Source organism: Gossypium hirsutum, chromosome A02 (genome assembly GCF_007990345.1).
Source record: "Gossypium hirsutum isolate 1008001.06 chromosome A02, Gossypium_hirsutum_v2.1, whole genome shotgun sequence".
NCBI lineage: Eukaryota > Viridiplantae > Streptophyta > Magnoliopsida > Malvales > Malvaceae > Gossypium > Gossypium hirsutum.
The window spans coordinates 105,158,267-105,179,720 of record NC_053425.1 but is presented as its reverse complement, the minus strand read 5'-3'; the positions used below and the strand labels follow the sequence as shown (position 1 = coordinate 105,179,720).

At 33.6% G+C, this 21,454-nt stretch overlaps 1 protein-coding gene across 1 annotated transcript; it reads right to left on the bottom strand.

Moving 5' to 3' along the window:
- Positions 1-12,372: 12,372 nt before the first annotated feature.
- On the bottom strand, positions 12,373-16,968 carry LOC107944334 (calcium-transporting ATPase 2, plasma membrane-type). The gene is made up of 7 exons (XM_041080094.1): positions 16,612-16,968; positions 16,210-16,264; positions 14,160-16,111; positions 13,899-14,054; positions 13,425-13,596; positions 13,007-13,305; positions 12,373-12,907 (listed from the first exon to the last, which is right to left on the bottom strand). The coding sequence occupies exons 1-7, from the start codon at positions 16,783-16,785 to the stop codon at positions 12,668-12,670; spliced, it is 3,048 nt and encodes a 1,015-aa protein (XP_040936028.1). The 5' UTR covers positions 16,786-16,968; the 3' UTR covers positions 12,373-12,667.
- Between the last annotated feature and the right edge of the window lie 4,486 nt (positions 16,969-21,454).

Here is a 21,454-nt window from a genome sequence, read left to right as displayed (position 1 = left end):
ATCAACTACACATGGGATCGACATTGATCTTAATGCTACACCTGAGACTGATGTGGGTGGTGATGATGTATACCGAAGTAGTAATCCTTCTGATTATGAAGTCGATATTGATAGTGATCCTGATGTGGATGATGTCCCAGATGATATTGACGATGAAGGTGTGAACGAGGATGGAAACATTAATGCGTCTTTAGTCGGGAACCAGATCCGTCGTATTGTGATACACAATAATCCTGGGGCACACATGTCTCAGATAGACCCCGATGCGGTGCATACAACCGAGTTCCCGAAGTACCCTGAGATACTACCTGTTCACCAGATGGCCATATATTCTGATCCTGAGGAGTTGCTCGTGGGCCAGAGATTCAAAAGTAAGGAAGAGTGCGTATTTGCCATTAAGCGGTATAATATGAATATATTAGTAGACTACAAAGTCGTCGAGTCTAAATAGACATTATATATTAGAGAGTGTTGGAAGTTGGCAGAAGGCTGCAATTGGCGAATACGAGCTACATTTATCCAGAAGTCTCAGATGTAGGAGATACGAAAATTTGTTGGGCCTCACACATGTACTTCAACACGAATAACAGAAGATCATCGAAAACTTGATTCGAAAACTATCTGTACATGCATCATGCCAATGGTTGAAGACATGCCGACCATTAAAGTTTCGGTATTAATTGCCGAAATGCAGGCACGATTCCAATATCGAGTATCATACCGAAAGGCATGGATAGCTAAACAGATGGCAATGGAGTAATTGTACGGAAATTTCGATGCATCATACAATGAGTTGCGGGGATGATGGAGTACGTACCGGGGACTGTAATTGAGTTGCAGACACGACCTTGTTATGGCTCGGATGAGCAATAACAGCCGAGTAAAAGAATTTTCCAACGGATGTTTTGGACATTTGATCCATGTGTGCATGCATTTCCCCACTGTAAGCCATTTATGCAAGTGGATGGGACATGGCTATACGGTAAATATACACAAATCTTACTTATTGCGATTGCTTAAGACGGGAACAGGAACGTGCTACCGATTGCGTTTGCCATCGTAGATAAAGAAAACATGGAGTCGTGGGAATTCTTTCTTACAAATCTGCGGAGGTATGTAATTAGTAATGATAATATTTGCATCATCTCCGATAGAGGGAAAGGATTAATTGCCGCCATTAGGCGTTCTGGTGTGCCATAGAGATCCGTTTACTGCATACGGCACATTGCGGCTAACTTTCATCGAGATTATAAGAATGCAGATTGGAAAAGACAAGTTGTGAAAATGGGTAAAGAACAACCTTATCATTTCAATATATAACATACATTTTTTTTGTGGCGAGACTGTAACTTAACTTATATCGTCTTAATACATACACAGCTTATGAGCTAGAACCACACATTTTTCGGCAGAGGATGACTCGGCTTGAGAGTGACATGGAAGGTCAGACGAACACATCCATGGCAATGGGCTCAAAGTTTTAATGAGGGCTTTCGTTACGGTCAAATGACGACAAACTTGGTGGAGGGGATTAACGCTGTGTTATTGAAAATGCGACATCTTCTGATTTCATCTGTCTTCTCAGCTACATTCTATAGGTTGGCTACGTTGATGCCAAGAATGGGTCAGCAACAAGTTAACCAGATGGAGGCAGGACACGTGTTTGTCGAACATGTCAGGGATGCAATTGTTGCAAACCGTCATATGGCGAGGTCGATGAACGTAGAAGTATATTCACGACATAATGAAACGTTTCGCGTTACAGAGACCATCGGTCGTCGACCCAGTATTCCACCTGGGTCATAGGGGGTTGACCTTCGAAATAGACGGTGCGATTGTAGGAGGTTCTAAACACTTCATTATCCTTGTGCACATGTTGTGGCAGCTTGTGCTAAGGTCTCGCTCAATGTAGATCAATTTATCGATGAGGTGTACACACTTGAACGCACGTTGCGTGTATGGGAGAATGAGCTTCCCGTGCTTCTTGACCTATCTACTTGGGAGGTTCCTCAGACGACCTTTGAGCTTATCCCAGACAAAGGCTTGCGTAGGAACCCGAGAGGTCATCTGCAATCATCAAGAATCCGTAACGAAATGGACATTAGAGAGAAATCCGACGGGAAGCTGTGTGGAGTATGCAGATTAGCTGGTCACAATCAGAGTAACTGCCCACTTCAAAATTACCAAACTGGACAATCATCGCGATCGAATAGAAATTAAGATATTGTTAATTACATGTTGCTTATTGCATGTTGAAAGAAAAAGTATTGTCTTTTTTAATTTTTAAGTACTTCGAAACTACCAAACTGGATAATCATTCTCTTTTTTTATTCGTATTATATATTTCAACTAAGCAATTCCAAAATTCGCACACAAATCCGATAATAAAATGCCAAATAAAAAAATTGATAAATATAATGCAAAAAAATAATTTACATAAAAATAAAGTAATTTACATAAAAAAATAAAGTAATTTACAATACAAAACCCTTTAAAATTGATGGTTTGATGGTGTGGTTCTAGGGGTATATCTTCGTGGAGCTTGACGTTCACGTTGTGGACGACTACGGTGATCAACGTTCTCTTCATCCATATGTATGGGTGTAGAGAACGACTCAAATGCCACTGATGAACTCGAGCCGGGGGAGTAGAGAACGGCGCTAGATATGGGCCGGGAGGAGAAGAGAATGGCGATGGATACGGCTCTGGAGGAGCAGAGTACGATGGTGGATATGAGCTGCTCCCGGAGTGTAGCTCCGGCTCTGGCTTCGGCTCCGGCTCCGGCTTCGGCTCTGGCTCTGGGTCTACCTCCGGAGCTGGTGCATGATGCGGATTTGGAAGATGTTGCCCAATCCGTATAGTATGAGGGGGGACTACCATCGACCGCCCACCAAATAAAAATGGTTTCCTCTTCTCATAGTACCACTGTAGGCACTGTGGCGAGGGCTGCAGATCCAAACAACGATCCATCTGAGATACCCTACTAAACCGGTTGTTCCACATCGTAATATATTCTGAATGCTCATCTCCCCAATCAGTTCCATGCCTCCCCCTCCTATTCATGCCATGTAGCTGTACATCTAATCTTACTGGCTGTGTCGGGATATATTGTATACAACCGAACTGTCGGAGTACTCGATCGCCATGATACCACTCCACCGTATGAAAATGGATAAGGGGTGCGCTAATGCACCATAGGTGTGAGTGGACGTGGGCATACGATGGAATAACAGCTGTAACTTCAGGAACAAAATATGACATCCAAATGAACTGTACAGTTCATAACATTTTTATATTAACGCGGGTTAAGTGAGATAAAATAATAAAATAAAAATAATATTAAAAAAACTTACTCCCTCTCCAGAATGATTCTCGATCATCAGACGGTATATCGGAACCGTGTATGACCTCCCGATACCCGGATTCGTGCTCCATCTATGAAAATAAATTGTTAGAACAATATAATCTGAAAAAGAGACAATTAATTGCTGTAACGCGTAAAGATTCATCACCTGTTAACGAGTGGAAATATATATGATTGATGACTAATGGATGCCAAGAATGGCATCCGATAAAGCGCCGACGACTGTAACAGTATGAGGCATCCATCTATGTCAACCGCAGAGGGATCTGTCGTCCGACAAAGTTCGTGGTACAAAATGGCTAACACTGCGGACCCCCAACTGTATGAACGCGTGTTATGCAAATTAGATAGCAGCGGTAAGTACATCAAGTGGACTTCACTACCGTTTGTATCCGGCATGAGTACATCTCCTATAAGGTGCATAATATAAGCTCGCGTTGCCTGCATAACCTCCAATTCAGTGGCAGTACTAGGCAAATATTCAAAATTGGCCTTTAGCCATGAAAACTTCAAGGTTTGAAATTTTCCCTCACTTGGCAAGCGTCCAAGTAAGTCATAGCAAAGGCGAGCAGGCCTGGAGATCAAACTCATGCCTGTGACCGCGTTCCCATCGATGGGGAGCCCCAGTTGTAGTGTAACGTCCTCTAGAGTGATTGTGCACTCCCCGCACAGCAAATGAAATGTGTGGGTCTCCGGACGCCATCGCTCGACTAAGGTAGAAATCAAGTCATATCGTAGATTAAAAGTCAGGATCAATGTTGCTGATCCGAACCCGGCTAACTCTAAGAACGGTATTAGGTATTCATCCGGCTAAAACCTTACACTATGAATACGGCCCTTCAATGCGCGGTACTCGACCTGACATTATTATATTAACGAAATAGTTAATACAATATAATTTCATTCAACAAATAATGTAATGTGAATATCAAATAAAAATTTCATTACCGTCTCATTAATGCTACTTGATATGTGATTAGTACTATCAATCAATAAATCCATTTGTCACAAATTTGCAATTAAAATTATATAACAACAAATTTAATCAAAATTTTAATCAATCAATAAAAATTATCAAATAAATAAATAAATAAATTAATTTATATAACCTAATCATTTTTTAAAATACATTATCAAAAAAATCACAATACACTAATACACTACTAAAAAATAATTTTATTGCACAACCATTTTAAAAATTAATTTTATGATTCCCCATCATTTACATACAATAAAAAATAAATATAAATTATCTAAAGATTAAAAAACATATGAATTAAAAATAATTGAAATTGAAACATACCTAAGTACTTTCTTTCACACAACCTATAAAAATTTAATCAAAATTTTAATCAATCAATAAAAATTATCAAATAAATAAATAATAATATAAATTTACATTATATAAAAATTACATTAAAAAAATCATAAAACACTAAACTATAAACACTAACAACTTATAATTATTAATTACTAACACAAAATAACTATAAAATTGTTTTCTTAAAAAAATATATTTCTAAAAAATCATAATACAGTAAAATCACTAAAATACATTATCAAAAAAAATACAATACACTAATACACTACTAAAAAATAATTTTATTGGACAACCATTTTAAAAATTAATTTTATAATTCCCCATCATTTACAAAAACCATTCAAGTCCGTCCTTCTTTTCTATTTTTTTTCTCAATCTCTTTTACTTTCGATTTTCTAGTCTCTAAACTTCTAAAAAATTTTAAATTATTTTCTTTATAATTACAAATTATTTATAACAAAATATTTAACAAAATAAATTTAACATTATTAAACTAAACAGAATAATTTAAAACATAATCTTAAATTACTAATAAATTAATTTTAAAATAATTACTAACACAAAAATTTATCAAATAATTCTAAATTACAAATAATTTAATTTTAAATTAATTATAAAAATTTACTAACCTTCTTCTTTCTTCTTCTCTTTTTTTTTTCTCTCTTTGCTTCTTTGCTCCTGCTCCTAGACATAACAAACTTTGGGGGGAACCTTATATGGTCCCCTAGTATTGTTTTTCTACAATTAAATTTCATCCCTCCCCAATTTGAGATGACAAGTCACTGGGGAGGGTCATGAAATGACTACACGCCTGCAGGGTGTGGCGCCCTGCATCAGGCGCCACATGTGGCGCCTACGGGTCACGGACGACCCGTTTTTAACCCAAATTTTTTTTAAAATATAATAATAATAATAATATATTAAAAAAATATATTAATAAAATAATATGTCGCGCCTGTCAGGCAGGCGCGACTAAAAAAAAGTAACCCATTTTCGTAAATAATCTATCTGATAACCTATTTTCGTATATAATAATTTTTTTATACAATATTTGTAAAAAACCCTAATGTCTCTCTCTCATCTCAACAATTGCCATGCTGTCTACGGTCTAGTTTCAGAATTTCTTTTTAAAAGTATTTTGAAAAAACAAAGTATTTTTTTAAAAAGAAGTTAAAATTTTTAATTTTTAAAAAAATAATTTTGAGTTATTTTTTATTTGGGAGAGGCACTTTTTCTCTCAAAAACAGTTTGTTTAGGAGTGTTTTTGTTCTAAAAGTACATCTTAAAAGTAATGCTAAACAAACCCTAAATAAAATCAGTGGTCTTCTCAAAAAGAAGGAAAAGTTATTTGTTTAAATTATAAATTTAAGAGTTTTGTTGATACAATGTTGAGATTACGTGGTTTATCGTGACCTATTCATTTGGCGGAAAGTCATAAATCATTTTGTAAAATTTTTATCGAAATTTTTGTAGGAAGAGTTAGATTATATTTTGCCTTATCTATTTAAAAAATGAGTAATGTAGTCTTTATATAGTATATCAAAGAGCAAATCGATTCTTTCTATTAAAAATTTCATCCATTTGTACAATTAAAAACTGGTGTAGCTAATAGAATAAGCGAACAGTGACACATGGCGTGACACGAGAGAGAGAAAGAAAGAGAGAGAGAGAGTGTGTGTGTGTGTGTCCTTGTTTCTTGTTCTTTGTGGGTTTTAAAATGTGTGCCTTTGTTCATTCGCCTAACACAATATGTCTACTCGATATTAGTCATACGCTCCCTATAATCTAATTGACCTATTGATATCATGTCCTCATAGATATATATTGTCATGTTAAGACAATAGATAAATGTGATGTTCTTCGATACAAAAATTCTTGCAGCAAGTAGTCCGCTCCACTGCACTGAATTAAATCTAGTGGAGCGGAAGACTTCTTTTCACCACCTTTTACTCTATTCTTTAAAGGCATAATTCCAAAAAAAAATCCTCAACGTTTGGGGGCTTTTGGTTTTGTGCCATTGACTTTTTTTTATGACACCTTCAACGTTGTGATTTTTCTAGAAATCAACCAAATTTTAACAATAAACGTGCGTTTACCGGCCGGTCAACCTAGTTAGCCTATGTGACGTTATAGATGACATCATCTTTTTTTCATTTTGTTTTCATCTCCTTTCTTCGTCTCCCTTCTTGTAACAGCCCGTTTTTAGCTAAATCAGAACAGTGATTTTGAAACCATAAATTCGAGATCGAGAAAAAATATTTTATATTACTTTAAGTGTTTACAGCATGCTAGCATATATGTGTGAAAGCTTCGTGAATTAATTTTATTGTTTGAGTTAATTCAGTAAAAAGGACTAAATCGCGTAACTCGTAAAAGTTGAATTCTATATGTTAAATGCACTAAATGACTATGAATATTAAATGTGGAGGTCCTTAAGTGATAAATGGACCATTATTAAGGTAAGTGGACATTAATGGACATGAAATGGGTGATATAAATGTTTTATTATTAATGTTAATTTGGTAATTTGTCTAATAAGGTTAATTAAATAAAACAAAAAAAAAACCAAAATTTTGATGGTATCATCTTCATTTGCCGAAAATTGGAAGAATAGAAGCCATAGCTAGGGCTTCAAGCATTCGGTCACTTTGGTGCTCAATTGTAAGTTCGTTTTTCTCTGTTTTTAATGATTTCTATATTTTTGTAATCGTTGCAACTAGTTCTAGTTAGCCCATGGACTATTTTGCAAAACTGTTAAAGATGTTAAAAGTTTCCATTGATGAAAATATGTGTTCTTTTATGTTTGATGATGAAATATGACATCTTGTTGCTATATTTACATATTTTGTAAAGTGATTTTGAGTAAAAATGCAAAATAGGGATTTTTTTTGTGAAAATATGAAAATGTGTGGTTAAATGTGTGAAAATTTGAAAAATCTAGGTTGGTAGGGCATAATAGTAATTCGACTAGCATGGCTTTATTTTTAATTTTATTAATTTGTGATTTTATGAAATAAGGACTAAATTGTGAAAAACGTGATTTATTAGGGGTCAAAGTGTAAATGTGTTTTAAAGTGTGATTTGGACTAAATTGAATAGAGGGATAATTAAATGAGTTGAATTTGATATTATATATCAAGAAAAGCAAAATTTGGAATTGGATTGGGAAAAGATAAAATGTTCGATTAATCGACAATTTCATCGTTTTCGAACCCGAGATAAGTTCGTATGTGATAAATTTCATTATAAATGTATTTTAAATGCTTTGATACTGTATAAGTTGTGAATACAAGACTTCGGATAAGTTCGACATTGACTCGATAGAAATTCGTCATTCAAAATTCCGGTTGAACCTTAGGAATAGTTTAGGATATTAGTGACATGTCATTAGGGGATATATGTATTGGCTTCAGGCCATGATATTAGCACTTCGGGTGCGATTTATACCGATTTGGCTTTAGGCCATGAATATTGGCTGATTTGGCTTCGGGCCATGATATCAGTATTTCGGACATAAATTACCTTAATTTGGCTTCGGGCCATAGTATAGGTACTTAGTTTGCGAGACTTCCTGAGTATCCAACCTCTATTCTGAATGGTTCAACAGGTAAACGATAGATGTGGACGAGTTTGAGATTGATGCTAGATGATACAGGTACGTACATGAATTATATAAGTTTCAAATCGAGGAAACTTGTGAAGGAAGTGCATACTTTCATAATTGAGTATTTGAAAGGTTTGTTAATTAATGTAAGCTATATGTTGGTATATTCAAATTATTGAATTATATTTGTGAGATTGCATTGAGTTTATTTCATACGAGCTTACTAAGTTTTATAGCTTATATCGTTTATTTTTCTATGTTTTATAGTGATTTCAAAGCTAGCTCAGACTCGGGGATCATTGGAGATTTCGTCACACTATCCTACAATCGATTTGGTACCTTTAAGTTTATATTTTGAGTATATGGCATGTATAGGGACTTTGGTCATTTTGATTATGACTTGATAATGATTCTGGCCATATGAATTAGCATTGTAAATGTTTATGTTTTGATATGTATATTTAGCCATGTGTGATGGCTTATTTTAGTTTATTTGATATGTTTGAATTATGTACATATATGTATGATTATGTCTTGTGAATTGAGTTGGTTAATGGCTATGTGATGATTGATGATAATAGTATTATGGGTGTTAAATTGATGATTTGTGAATATTGGTATTCTTCTGAAATTAGGCCAAATAATGCATATTTGAGTTTGGTCATTTTGATGTTTGAAGTAATTGGTATTTGGTATGTTTTGAATGAGTAACTCATGAGTTTATAAGCATGTTGGTTGTTAGTATTGGAAATGATATGATTTAGCCTTGATTGTGGTTAATATAGATGTCCATTTATGCTTATGAATTTGCACCATTGGATTGTGTAGGTACATACAAATTTGGTGGCAAATTGGCTAACCTATTTTTGTACACATGGGCAGAGACACGGACGTGTGTCTCAGCCGTGTGTGACACATGGTTAAGTACACAGTCGTGTGTCCCTTGGTGTTGAATTTGAAATCAAGTCAGTATGCTCCACACGGCCTCACACACGGGCGTGTGAATTGGCTGTATGTCATAAGTCAGTATACCTTACAGGTTTGGCACGGACTAGCATACGGCCTAGCACACGAGCATGTATGGCCATTTTTAGGGCACACGGGCTAGTGAGAAAGTTACATGGGGTCGGACACGGGCTGGGACACGGCCATGTGCTCCCATTTCAAATGTCCACATGGCCTGTGACACGGGCGTGTCTGTGGCCGTGTGAGACACACGGCCTGACCACACGGGCATGTGTTCCCTGTTTTGAGCAAAATTTTATAAGTGCTCTAAATGTTTCCAGTGTTATCGGTTTGGTCCCATACCGCTCTCAATATATGTTTAGGGCCTCGTAGGCTCGTATTAGGGACAAATTGATTGAGATTGAATGATGAATGTATGAATTATGGAAATGTATGCTAAGTAGTGGTTTTATTGTTTTATAAGTCCGTTAACGCTCCGTAAGCCTATTCCGGCGTTGAATACGGGTGAGGGGTGTTACACTTCCTCTCTTTCCCGATTGTTACAGTAACAAAATAAAATTTGTACCAGGATTCAACACCACTTTGGTCTTTATATTATAGGGCATTCAAACAAAACATTCAAATCAGGACAGAACTCATACTAATATCATAATAGAATCAAATGTTTACTAAGCAACTAAAACAACTCCATCAATCAATAAACAATAAAAAATTGAGTTTGGGTTTCTCAAATGCTCAGGACACACACACACGCACATATAGCAAAAGGGTCACTAACCAATTCATCATTGCAATAAACCTCGAAAGCACTGAAGCTTTGCAGAAAAGATTGCATTAGTTTCTAAGAAGTCAAGTAGTTGCAATAGACCCAAACCTATTTGCACACAAGAAAGAATACCACGGCGGTGGTGTCATAATCCTAATCATAGGATAAATTTGTTCACCTGTCATCGTAATCCCTCTACTCCAAATTGGAAAACTAGAACCACTTTCGAAAGCAAATGTTTGGCAGTAATAGTGGATAGTTATCAAGGATTACATCAATTCCAGGAAACTAGGCTTCTAATATCTTCTTCATTGTTACAACAGTTCCTCTGCAAATTTTCATCAATTACATGTTCAATTATCACTTGAGGAAAAATATCAACTGTAACATTCAAAGAAAAGGAAAGCATCAAAAGAAAAAAAAATCAAATAAAACCTAGAACAAAATGAAGCGTAGAAATTGATATTCATCGTGCTGCCATAGCTGATTCCTCCAATATCGTTGGGTTTCTTCAAAGGAAAAAAGAGAAGAGGAGATAAATTGAATAAGAAATTCAATTAAAATAATGGATGAATGATTAAAGTTATCTATAAAGAAATATCTAGGGTTGGATTGAGTGAAGGTTTGGGTAGGTGGGGACGATGGTGTAAGTGAAGCTTTTTCCGGTGTTAAATAGTAGAGTTGAAACTGAAAGGGAATTGTAATTTTTTTTTACCTTTAACGTTAAAATTAGGTTGATTTCTAAAAAAAATAATAACGTTGAGAGTCTCAATAAAAAAAACTCAAGAACACAAAACCAAAAACCCCCCAAAACATTGAGGTTTTTTTACAATAATGCCTGTTTTAAATTTTCCATTCTTTATAAGAGACATACAATATAGATGATAAAAATTGAACAAAATTCATATAAAATTTATACTACTATATATAAAAGCAAGGCTCTAAGGCTTTCCTTATTTGACACATGTTTTTTTATGTTATTAATAATAATGGCTAAATTCTAATTATGGTCCCTCTATTCTTAGATTATATAAAATTGATCAATTTTTAATTTTTATCCTTATATTATGCTCAAATTTGAAATCTAATATTTATACTTTATTTTTGGACATAATTTGATACCTCAACATTTATAATGCCATTAATTACTTTAAGTATTTTATTTTAATTAAAATGTTGACGTAAACTTAAAATTTTGTTAGCATCGTTAAAATTTTGGTTAAATTCAAGTTTATTACAATGTCATTTTTTCACATGATTATCGAATGAGTATCTTTTTAAATTTTAGAATGTTACACCAACAAATTTAACAGAAAAATTTTAACAAGGTTAACACTAGCTCGCATGCACTCTTTTTTGTATTTTATCAAAATGGTTAAATTTTAGTTTTGATCTCTCTAATATGTCTAAATTTAAGAGTTAATCTTTACAATTTAGTTTCTAGCATCAATTGGTCCCCATATTTTTATAATGTTATTAATTAGTCCAATAGTTAATATTGTTAACTTTTCGGTTAATACGTTACGTGGTTATGTATAATTTGAATATCCTAAGAGTCCTAGAGACTAACACGCAGTTTCTTTTAGGTTCACATCAGTCTTACCTCTTTTTTTGTAGTTTTAGAAAAAATATTAAATTTCAATTTTGGTCCCTCTATTATGCCTAAATTTGAGATTTAATTGCTACACTAATGTAATTTGGTTCCTGTATTTTTAAATGTTATTAATTAGTCCAAATAGTTAAAATCATTAATTTTTCAATTAAATATTATGTGCTTATATATAATTTGAATCCCTAAAGAACTTAAAGATATATAAATAGCTTTTTATTTCTTTTAGGTTTGTCTTGCTCCTCTTCTTCTTCTTTTTTAACATTATAAAACAATAATCAAACTTCACTTTTTAATGGATAAATTAGCCCATGTCCTGTAGATTAAAGAGCAAATTGGTTCTCTTATTAAAAGTTTCATCCATTTTTAATGTTAAAAACTAGTCAATGTAAGCATGAGGGATTCGTGGCACATCATGCGTCACTGTTTAGTTATTCCATCAACCACACTAGTTTTTAACAGTACAAATAGATGAAAATTTTAATAGAAAAGACTAATTTATTCTTTGCCATGACATATAAATACTAATTTATCTTTTTTTAAGTAAATGAGACAAAATACGATCTAACTATTCTACATTTAACCATTTCTATATTCATTCTTTCACGTTATTTTCATTTCCATATATATATATTTGCATATTCATATCTATATCTATATATCGAATCTGTTGATACAGTGACAAGAAATAGAATGGCATATATTCATGTCAATGAAGACAAAACTTAGAGATAGGCTAAAATTTGCAAAGACAAAACAAGGTGCATAAATTTCGATTACTAGAAAGCGTGTAAACAAAATACTTACATGCCTTACATGTCAATTAGAAAATGAAATTAACAAGAGTTTAACAACCTAGAGCTTCACCTATAAACAAAAGAATTTCAATACAGAAAATGTTTCAAAATGTTTGTTTTTATGGTGATCCTTAGTCCCGAAATCTCTATTTACGATCCGATAGCAATCAATCGCTGTAAATAAAGCAGAGAAAACTTTCTTGCTATTCACTCGGAAAACAGCATTGCTAGTATAGTGGTTCATACGGGTATCGTCTTCAAAGCAGCAGCGATCGGCATGCCTAAGAATCCTATGACAACGCTTACGAACCATTGCAAGCAAGTGAGAGGAGTTGTACTAGCAAAAGTGCCCAAGAATTCGATGATGATGACTTGGAACACGGCGGTGCAACCAAGGACGGCGACGAAGACGTAGTTATTTAATATGCCTTTGAAAACGTTGATTTCCTCCATGTTACGTGAGCTGATCTCGTTGAAAACCTGTGGAAAATTACAGAGCATTGTTTTGTAAGGTAAATTCATGGAGATGACAACGTCTGCTTTTCCAGCAGTATCAAGATGTTAATAATAAAAGGTTACCTGACAGAAGACAAATGAGTTGAAAATAATTGTGTTCAATTTCAGGTCGGAATCGGGACCGTCGAGACTGAACATTCCTTTTCCTTTCACCTGAAGGTACCATATAACCATAAACTGATAAAAGGATTGTCCTAATATATTCCTCCACATCACGTTACTGATAAAGTTTCCTTTCTTTCCGACCGGTGCACGCTTCATTAGTTCGTCAGTTGGAGGCTCGGTTGCAAGCGCAAGTGCTCCCAGTGTATCCATAATCATATTGACCCACAATAGCTGAACAGCAGTGAGAGGAGCAGTCCCTGCAGAACAATTTGGTGCGGAAAGGCATAAGCAAATATGACAAACATTATATCCATTTGCAAAGAAAGCTAGAATATAAGTTGAAAATAGATGTAAATGAAATGTATCGCTTTCGTACCTGTCAAACATGCTGAGGAGAAGTTAACGATCAATGCGACAATGTTGACTGTCAGTTGAAACTGTACAAATTTTTGAATGTTTATGTATACTGAACGACCCCATTTGGCTACCGTCACAATTGTTGAGAAATTGTCATCCAGAATTATGACATCAGCACTCTCCTTGGCCACCTGAAATCGAGAAATCTCGATACGGTTAATTTCAGGCATTTGTTCATATACTCCAAGTAAAATATTTTACTAGCATGTAAAAAGGACTATCATTACTACAACACTAGTATCAGGTGCATGAAAGGTGGTAGTATTCTTTCATGACTAAGCGGCATATATTGTATCAAAACTCGCGCTAAAATATTGTTTATAGTAATAAAATTATTGCGAACTTGCATAAGCATAACTATCTGACTCATTCCCATGCCATTGATCAGTGCAAGATGCATGCATAATACGAAGATATTGGTTGCATCAAATACCTCGGTTCCAGAAATGCCCATTGCTAGTCCAATATCTGCTTCATGCAGGGCCGGAGCATCATTTGTTCCATCACCTGTCACAGCAACAACTTCATCGATACTTCGCAATTGCCTTACGAGAGTATGCTTGTCCATAGGAGAAGAACGAGCCATCACCTGCAAAAGAGATGAAAATCGAGGAATGAGTTAGATGAATTATCCTTGTTTAAAAGTAACTAACTGGGTGAGTTTCGAATCAAAGAAAAAAAATGTGGCGAGTACCTGAATCTTAGGAATTAAAGCAAGCATTTCCTCCTGACTCTTCTCTCTGAAATCCGGACCTTCAATGGCTATGCCATCATCTGTAAGAATTCCACATTCCCTGGCTATAGCCTTTGCAGTGTTTATGTTGTCTCCGGTAACCATTCGTACAGTAATCCCAGCAGCACGACAAATTGCAACAGATTCTTTGACACCAGGGCGAACAGGATCTTTAATACCCACAATTCCTATACAAGTATAGCCAGAAACTGGAATGGCATTGTCAGGGGAGAAACCATTTTCCAACTCCATATATGCAAGACACAAGGTTCGAAGAGCCTCGTTAGCGAACTGATTAATTGTAGCGTTGAGGTGGTTAATGGATTCTGCATCCAGGGGAATAACTTCCCCATTGCAATTAATCACCTTATCACATCCAGCCAAAACTATCTCTGAAGCACCTTTAGTATGTGCTCGTAGCCCTCCTTCAGGAAGTTCCAGGACGACTCCCATTCGTTTCTTTGTCGAGTTGAATGGCTCAACCTTAACAAGTTTCGATGCTAGCCGTTCTGCTTGGGAATCTCCACCTAGAGACAAGCCAAACTCTAACAAAGCAGTCTCTGTTGGTGTTCCCAATATCTCACGTTTTCCATCTTTGTTAATAACAATTTCACCCCCAGTGTTGGTAAAAATCGATTGTAGCAGAAGTTTCACAGCAGATTCTGGGATCTCGGAGCAGAGAGAAGCTTTATTGTTGTTACCTACTTCCCTGACATCCATGCAAATGCATGATTTCACGACTGTCATGTGATTAGTGGTTAATGTCCCAGTTTTATCGCTACAAATATTTGTTGCTGACCCCATAGTCTCACAAGCTGCAAGGTGTCGAACTAGTGCTTTATCATTCATCATCTTCTTCATGGCAAAAGCAAGGCTCAGAGTCACCGCCAATGGTAGACCCTCAGGGACTGCAACAACAACAATTGTAACAGCAACAGCAAAGAACTCCAGCAGTTTCAACGCCTCATCGCCGGACCAACTCCAAATCGTCCCTTCTTGCAGTTTACTCGTAAACAGTCCTTGTACCATTACAGCAAATGTCACGACAGCAAAAAACAGGCCGACCTTCCCAATAATGGTTGCTACTCCATTCAATTTCACCTGCAATGGGGTCTCATCATCTCCCCCTTCACTAAGTGTTGCCATTAATTTACCCCATTGTGTTCTCATCCCAACTGAAGTAACCATCATCTTACATGATCCATCTTGAAGCTTAGTACCAGATAGCATAAAAGGATTGTCAACATTCACGATGACCGGCTCACTCTCCCCTGTTAAACTCGACCCATCAATTAGCACAGAAAACCCCGAGACGAAAAGACCGTCGGCAGGGACTTGGTCACCAATATTGAGATGTACAATATCACCAGGAAGCAAATCATATATAGACATTTTCTGCCTACATGCATTTCTTGTTACCTGAATGGTGATTTTCTTTTTCTCCTTGTCCAAATCCTTGAACTGTAATGATTGGCGATAATCACTAGTCGCCGTGACAAACACAACCAACAAGATACTTGCGACAATCCCAAGTCCATCATGAGCTCCCTTTGGCCATCCTTCCATTGCTATCCCAACTATCAATGATACCAAAGCACACACACCAAGGATCATAAGAGTCATATCTTGAAGAGCTTCCCAAACAAATACCAGGAACCCCTTAGCTTCAGCCTCAGCAAACTTATTGATTCCATACACCTCTTGTCTTTTATTCAACAGACCGGAATCGGAACTTAGCCCATCAGTGGTCGATGTGGAGAGCTTTTCAGCTATACCATCCACTCCACCATGAATCTTTAGTTTCTTTACATCCTGATTTTCCACAATGGATCCTAACTCCTCAGCACAAAGTTCAAAACCAGCAGCTTTGACTTCTTCAGGAACAACATAATCACTTTCACTTGGTTTTACACCTGAAAAAAGAAAAGCAATTCAATTAAGTTTAAAGGCAGCTTTCATTAAAATAAAATAGAATACAACAACAAACTTGATTTTACTGCAAAATTCTCACCTGAGATAAATTGAAGAGCAGCTTTAGAAACCAGTACTGCAATTCTCAACTTTTCCTGCAATGTTACAAATAAAAATTATTAACTCTACATTTCAATTTTTCAACCGCGTAACCAATTAATAAAGCTAAAAATTGTAAAAAAAAATCAGATTAATTTTTTAGAAAATAGATTCATATTTCGACACTACAAAAAGGAAAGTATTAGAGTTATTAGACCTACTATTTAATGATAATAATTAAAATAAAAATTATATATTAGAAGTTAGAACATGATATTTCAGCTATTTTTTTCTAAAGATCAAACATAATTAGAAATTTACTAATTTTAGAGCATGATATTTACAGCGGTATGATCTTAAATTAGAAACTAGATTTAAAAATTAAAAAAAAAATTCAACGCACATGATTGGATCGTCGCATAGCGGCGGCTTCGTAGCGTTTGGACAGGTTGGCGGTGAATCGGAACCGGCGCTTCGGATTCTTGACAAAACCGACAACTTTCCTCCATTTTTCCAACGCTTCCTCAGACGAGTGTTTCGGCTTCAGATCAAAGTTTTCATTCCAAAAAGTTCCCATCACTTTGCCTTTTTTTTTTTCAGTGCGTTTCAAATCGCTTTCGTTCCTAAAACTTCTTCATCTGCTCCATTGAAATATATAATGAGAAGAAACTACGAAGAAACGAAGAAGTGTTCAACCGAGTAAAAGAAATTCCGAGTCAAAAAAGGGATCCCCCATACACCAATAACGCGGAAGTTTCAGCTCCGGACACCATTTCTTAGGACTTAATTAATGTCTTTACAAATTAAGAATTTAGTCCCTGTATTTTTAATTTCTATGAATTTAGTCTTTTATTTTTCAGATTTTAAATTTTAAATCTAATTATTAACATTTTTTTAAAATTTTTTAGCTGATATTTTAAAATAAAAAAATAATTAATTGGTACTCATGTAACTAAAAAATTAATGTTATAATAAACTTAAATTTAACAAAAACAATTTTAACAATATTAAAAATGTAGAGACTAAATTTTAAATTTATAAAGAGTACATAGACTTGTGACTAATTTTGCATTCAGGCCTTACACTCTTTGAAATTTTGAAATCTACTCCTATTTTTTATTACAGGAAATTTATATCCTCTGATTTAAATTAAATTTCAATTTATATGAATTCCAATTAAATTTTAACATTTTAATAATTTAAAATTAAAATTAAAACTACTGATACATTCATTGTTTATGTTTGGAATAAGTTAAATTCTAAAATTAATAAAAATATCAATTTATTTTTATTATTTAAGGCATAAAAATTAATTTAATTACTTTTTAATTAAAAAACTAATTTTTAATACGAGGACTTGATTTGAAAATTTAATATTCAACTTACAAGTTTCTTTCTGTACTGCATGAAATTAATATGAAATTTGAATGAAAGTGGCTTTTTTACCTTTTTCTTGCTAATGTTTAATGCCCTGGAGAGTGGACCCCACGGCTGTAGTCCTTTCTTACGCGGTAACTTCAGGGGTTAATTTCATCAAACGTCCCCAAACTATTTCTTAAGTTCTACATTGATTCTTAAACTTTAAAACATTCTAATTTAATCTTCAAATTATCAATATTATATTAATAAGATCTGTCAGCCTAGCTGTCTATTTAGAAGTTAAATACCAATTTGGATTTGAAACGAAACATATTTAAAATAAATTAACGCTTATCATAGTGACAACTTAAATAGGGGTGCAATCAGAAATTTGCTTTAGAGGAATAAAAAGTGAATCATAAACTTTTAAGGGTCAAAATACAAATTTATCATTATATGAACTTGTAATTTTTAAACTTTTGAAAAGATTACAAGACAAAATTACCATTTAGAGGGGAGACAATGCTATTGCTGCGCTTATTTAACTTGGACATGAAAATGATTTTCGAACTAAAAATTATTCAAACTCAAAACGAAACAAACAAAAAGTGACCCGATTGAGAGAATCCAATTAACATACTTGAATGATTCAAACTTAAAATGACTCAAAATTTTAAAACTCGTATTAACCTGATTTGGATTAATTTAATACAAAACCAATGCTACCCTTCCAATTAAAATTTTATCGATATCTTATAGGACAAAAGAAATAAAAGGCACATCTTATGTATACATGAAGGTACCAATTTATGTATATCGAACATATATCTAGCATGGAAATCACAATTAGCCCAATCTAGACAAAAATAATTATTTTTAACTTCTGGTATTTGAAAGCTACAAAGTTATTCAAAGTTGAGTCAAGTCAAATTTCATTTTGGGAGGTAAGTTTTCTCAACCCTATTTTTATTTATAATGCCTAAATCTAGAAGTTTATTTAAAAAACATCGAACTCCTTATTACTCAATTCAATAGTTATAAGTGAAATGGTTAAATCATAATTTAGGGCATGTGCTTAACAACAATTTTCACATTGAGGTTTGAATTCTTTTGGGGTCCAAGTTAAGCCTTGAACTTGGTAATTGTTCCCACATTAGGACTTGAACTTTTTTTATATCCAAGTTAGTCATTGAACTTGGCTATTGTTCCCATATTAGGACTTGAACTTGACAATTATTCTCATATCGATACATGAACTTTAGGATTTTTAAGCACTAATTTGAGCAAAAAAAAGTTAAACCCCAATGTGAGAACAATTATCAAGTTTAGGGCATAACTTGAATAGTAAAAAAAGCTCAAGTCTCAATATGAAAAGAATTACCAAGTTCAAGGCAAAACTTGGAAAAAAATTTCAAATCCCAATACGAAGAGATATTTATTTCCTTTTTGGTGAGGGCATTTCATCATTGGCGTATTTAATAGATTTATTGTTTTCTTTAAGATAAAACAACTTTTAATCATTGAAGTTGACGATTGTTTTTCAATTTAGTCTATGAATTAGTCTTCAATCCACATTAGTCTTTAAAATTTCTATCAAATATTATAAATTTCTTTAACCCTATCAAGAGGTGTTAATAATATAACATAATTTTAGAGTGTCATATCATCGCTTTTTAATGGTATTAAAAAAAACATCGAACTATTTGACAAAATCCAAATTATATGACTGACGTGGACAAAAAATTCAGGGACTAAATTAAAACTTTTACTAAGTTTGGAGACTAAATGTTGCTTTATTCCATTTATTTATGTTGTGTTTTTTTGTCTCGGTTACCTGCCCTTTTTTGGGGAATCCAAACGCATCAGGCCATTGGCCATTTTGTCTCGCTATTGCCCGTTGGGGCACGCCTAGCTTACCCCATTTGACTCGTGGCTCCATGTTCTAACGGGAGCTCAGAAACTATATATTATATAATTACAACTGATACTCCTAAAAAACTAACGTGATAACTCATATGATATAATATTATTTATTTTATAAGTATCATCAAATAATTTAAAATTTATAAAAATATTTTAAAATTTTAAAATAAAAGAAAAAACACAAAATAACATAAATTGTTATATAATATACCATATTTAAATTTCAATGTTTCAAATATTTTTTTACAAAATAAGAATTTAACTCCTTTTAAAAAAATTAAAAACCGAATTTAATTAAAAAGAAAAAGGTAAAAACCAAAATAATAAAATATATAAACATTAAAAACTAAACCCTTTGAGCCGTCCATAAAGGAACATTGCTTTGTGCCGTCCATAAATTTATGTCGTTGAAACCGCCAAGAAATTTGAATGTCAAAGCATGCGGGCCATAAACAAATGAAGTGATTATTCCTTGGGGTCGCTCGCCCTTGGCTTGGTCTTGCATTGACATTACAACGTGGTGTACTATCAACTATGAGTATTGGATTAAAATTAAATTAATGGATGGATTAGATTTAATTTGATTAATTAGTTGGTGATTAAATTTAGTTCGGTAGGAAATTAATTAATAATTTTTAAAAATTTAATTATCAATTAATTTCAGTTCGAAAGCGGTTAATTAACCGAATTAACTAATTAACCAGAATATTTGTTGTTTTCTAAATTTATGTGGTGTTTGATCATTAACTTTCAAGATTTATATAGTGATTCTAATGTCTTATTTGTTATTTTTACATTCATTTAAAGTTTTTTGAACTATTAAATAAAATAAAAGAACGTTAGGAATGTATTTTTTATACTTATTTTAACCAAAAGATAAAAATATATAGATTTCGAAAAACCGATTGAATTAACTGAAACATTTCAGTTCGGTTAATGTATTTGAAAAAAATTTTGATTCGGTTAATGGTTAAATTTTTTTACATTTCTAGTAATTCGATTCGAATATTAACCGATCCGACCGTTTGAACAACCCCACCATCAACCATCCAACTTGCCTAATCACATTCTTCTTCTTCTTAACCCCTTAAATACCAACAGCTACTGTCAGCGTATGTATATTTATATATTTTTATGAACTAAATTAATATCATTTTATTGTTTTATTTTATAAATTAAATTTATTGATTACATAAAGTCAAATATAAATTTAAGCTTCAACAATCATTTTTAAGATTGCAAACTTCCCATATAATAATTGTCCTTAAAGCATATTGGATTAAGTATTTTATAACTTATTTATTATTGAAATAAAATATTTTAAAGAATATTCTTTTTGTTAGATTATTTTTTAAATAAAAAAATTAATATTAAGTGGCATTATGCTCACACTTCGCCAGTTTAATACTTTACAAGTCAACACCTTTAATTAAAGAAAGACCTCACGAGTTTAAATTTAAGGAATCACACAACTAATGCAAATAAAATAATTGTCACACATATATCATTCTTCCAACAAAACATCTCATTCTTAGCACCACGACGCTAAAGAAAATCCTTTAAAGGGTTTACTAGTAGCAAAAAAAAGGTACTCTCTTCTCTTCAATCTTTTTTCAAATTCGATCATCTCAATCATTTTACAGCTCTCCACCTATGAGGTTAATCATAACAAACTTACATAAACTCTTTGTATTAACAAGAGACAAATTTTAATTAAAATATATTTAATAAAATTTAATTGAGTAGTAAATTTATGAAATCTCTCGAAATGTAATGGCAAAAACCAAGTAAATGAGCAACCTCGGCATTTTCGTGTTGGATTCCAAAACAAAAAGACACACCGTCCTTGGACTCTGTTTCACCTCTATTTCTTAGATATTTCCCAGTATTTATCAGCAGAATTGAAGCCACAAGTAAAGGACCACCACTCTTCCTCGAATCCTTCTTACATTTATCATTCTACC

What these genes read in the sequence shown, in the direction of transcription:
- LOC107944334 (XM_041080094.1), bottom strand. Translation starts at nt 16,785, where the DNA reads ATGGGAACTTTTTGGAATGAAAACTTTGATCTGAAGCCGAAACACTCG. An exon ending in CTATGCGACGATCCAATCAT is followed by an intron (nt 16,265 to 16,611) that starts GTGCGTTGAATT and finishes GTAACATTGCAG; the next exon opens with GAAAAGTTGAGAATTGCAGT. An exon ending in CTTTAATTCCTAAGATTCAG is followed by an intron (nt 14,055 to 14,159) that starts GTACTCGCCACA and finishes TCTCTTTTGCAG; the next exon opens with GTGATGGCTCGTTCTTCTCC.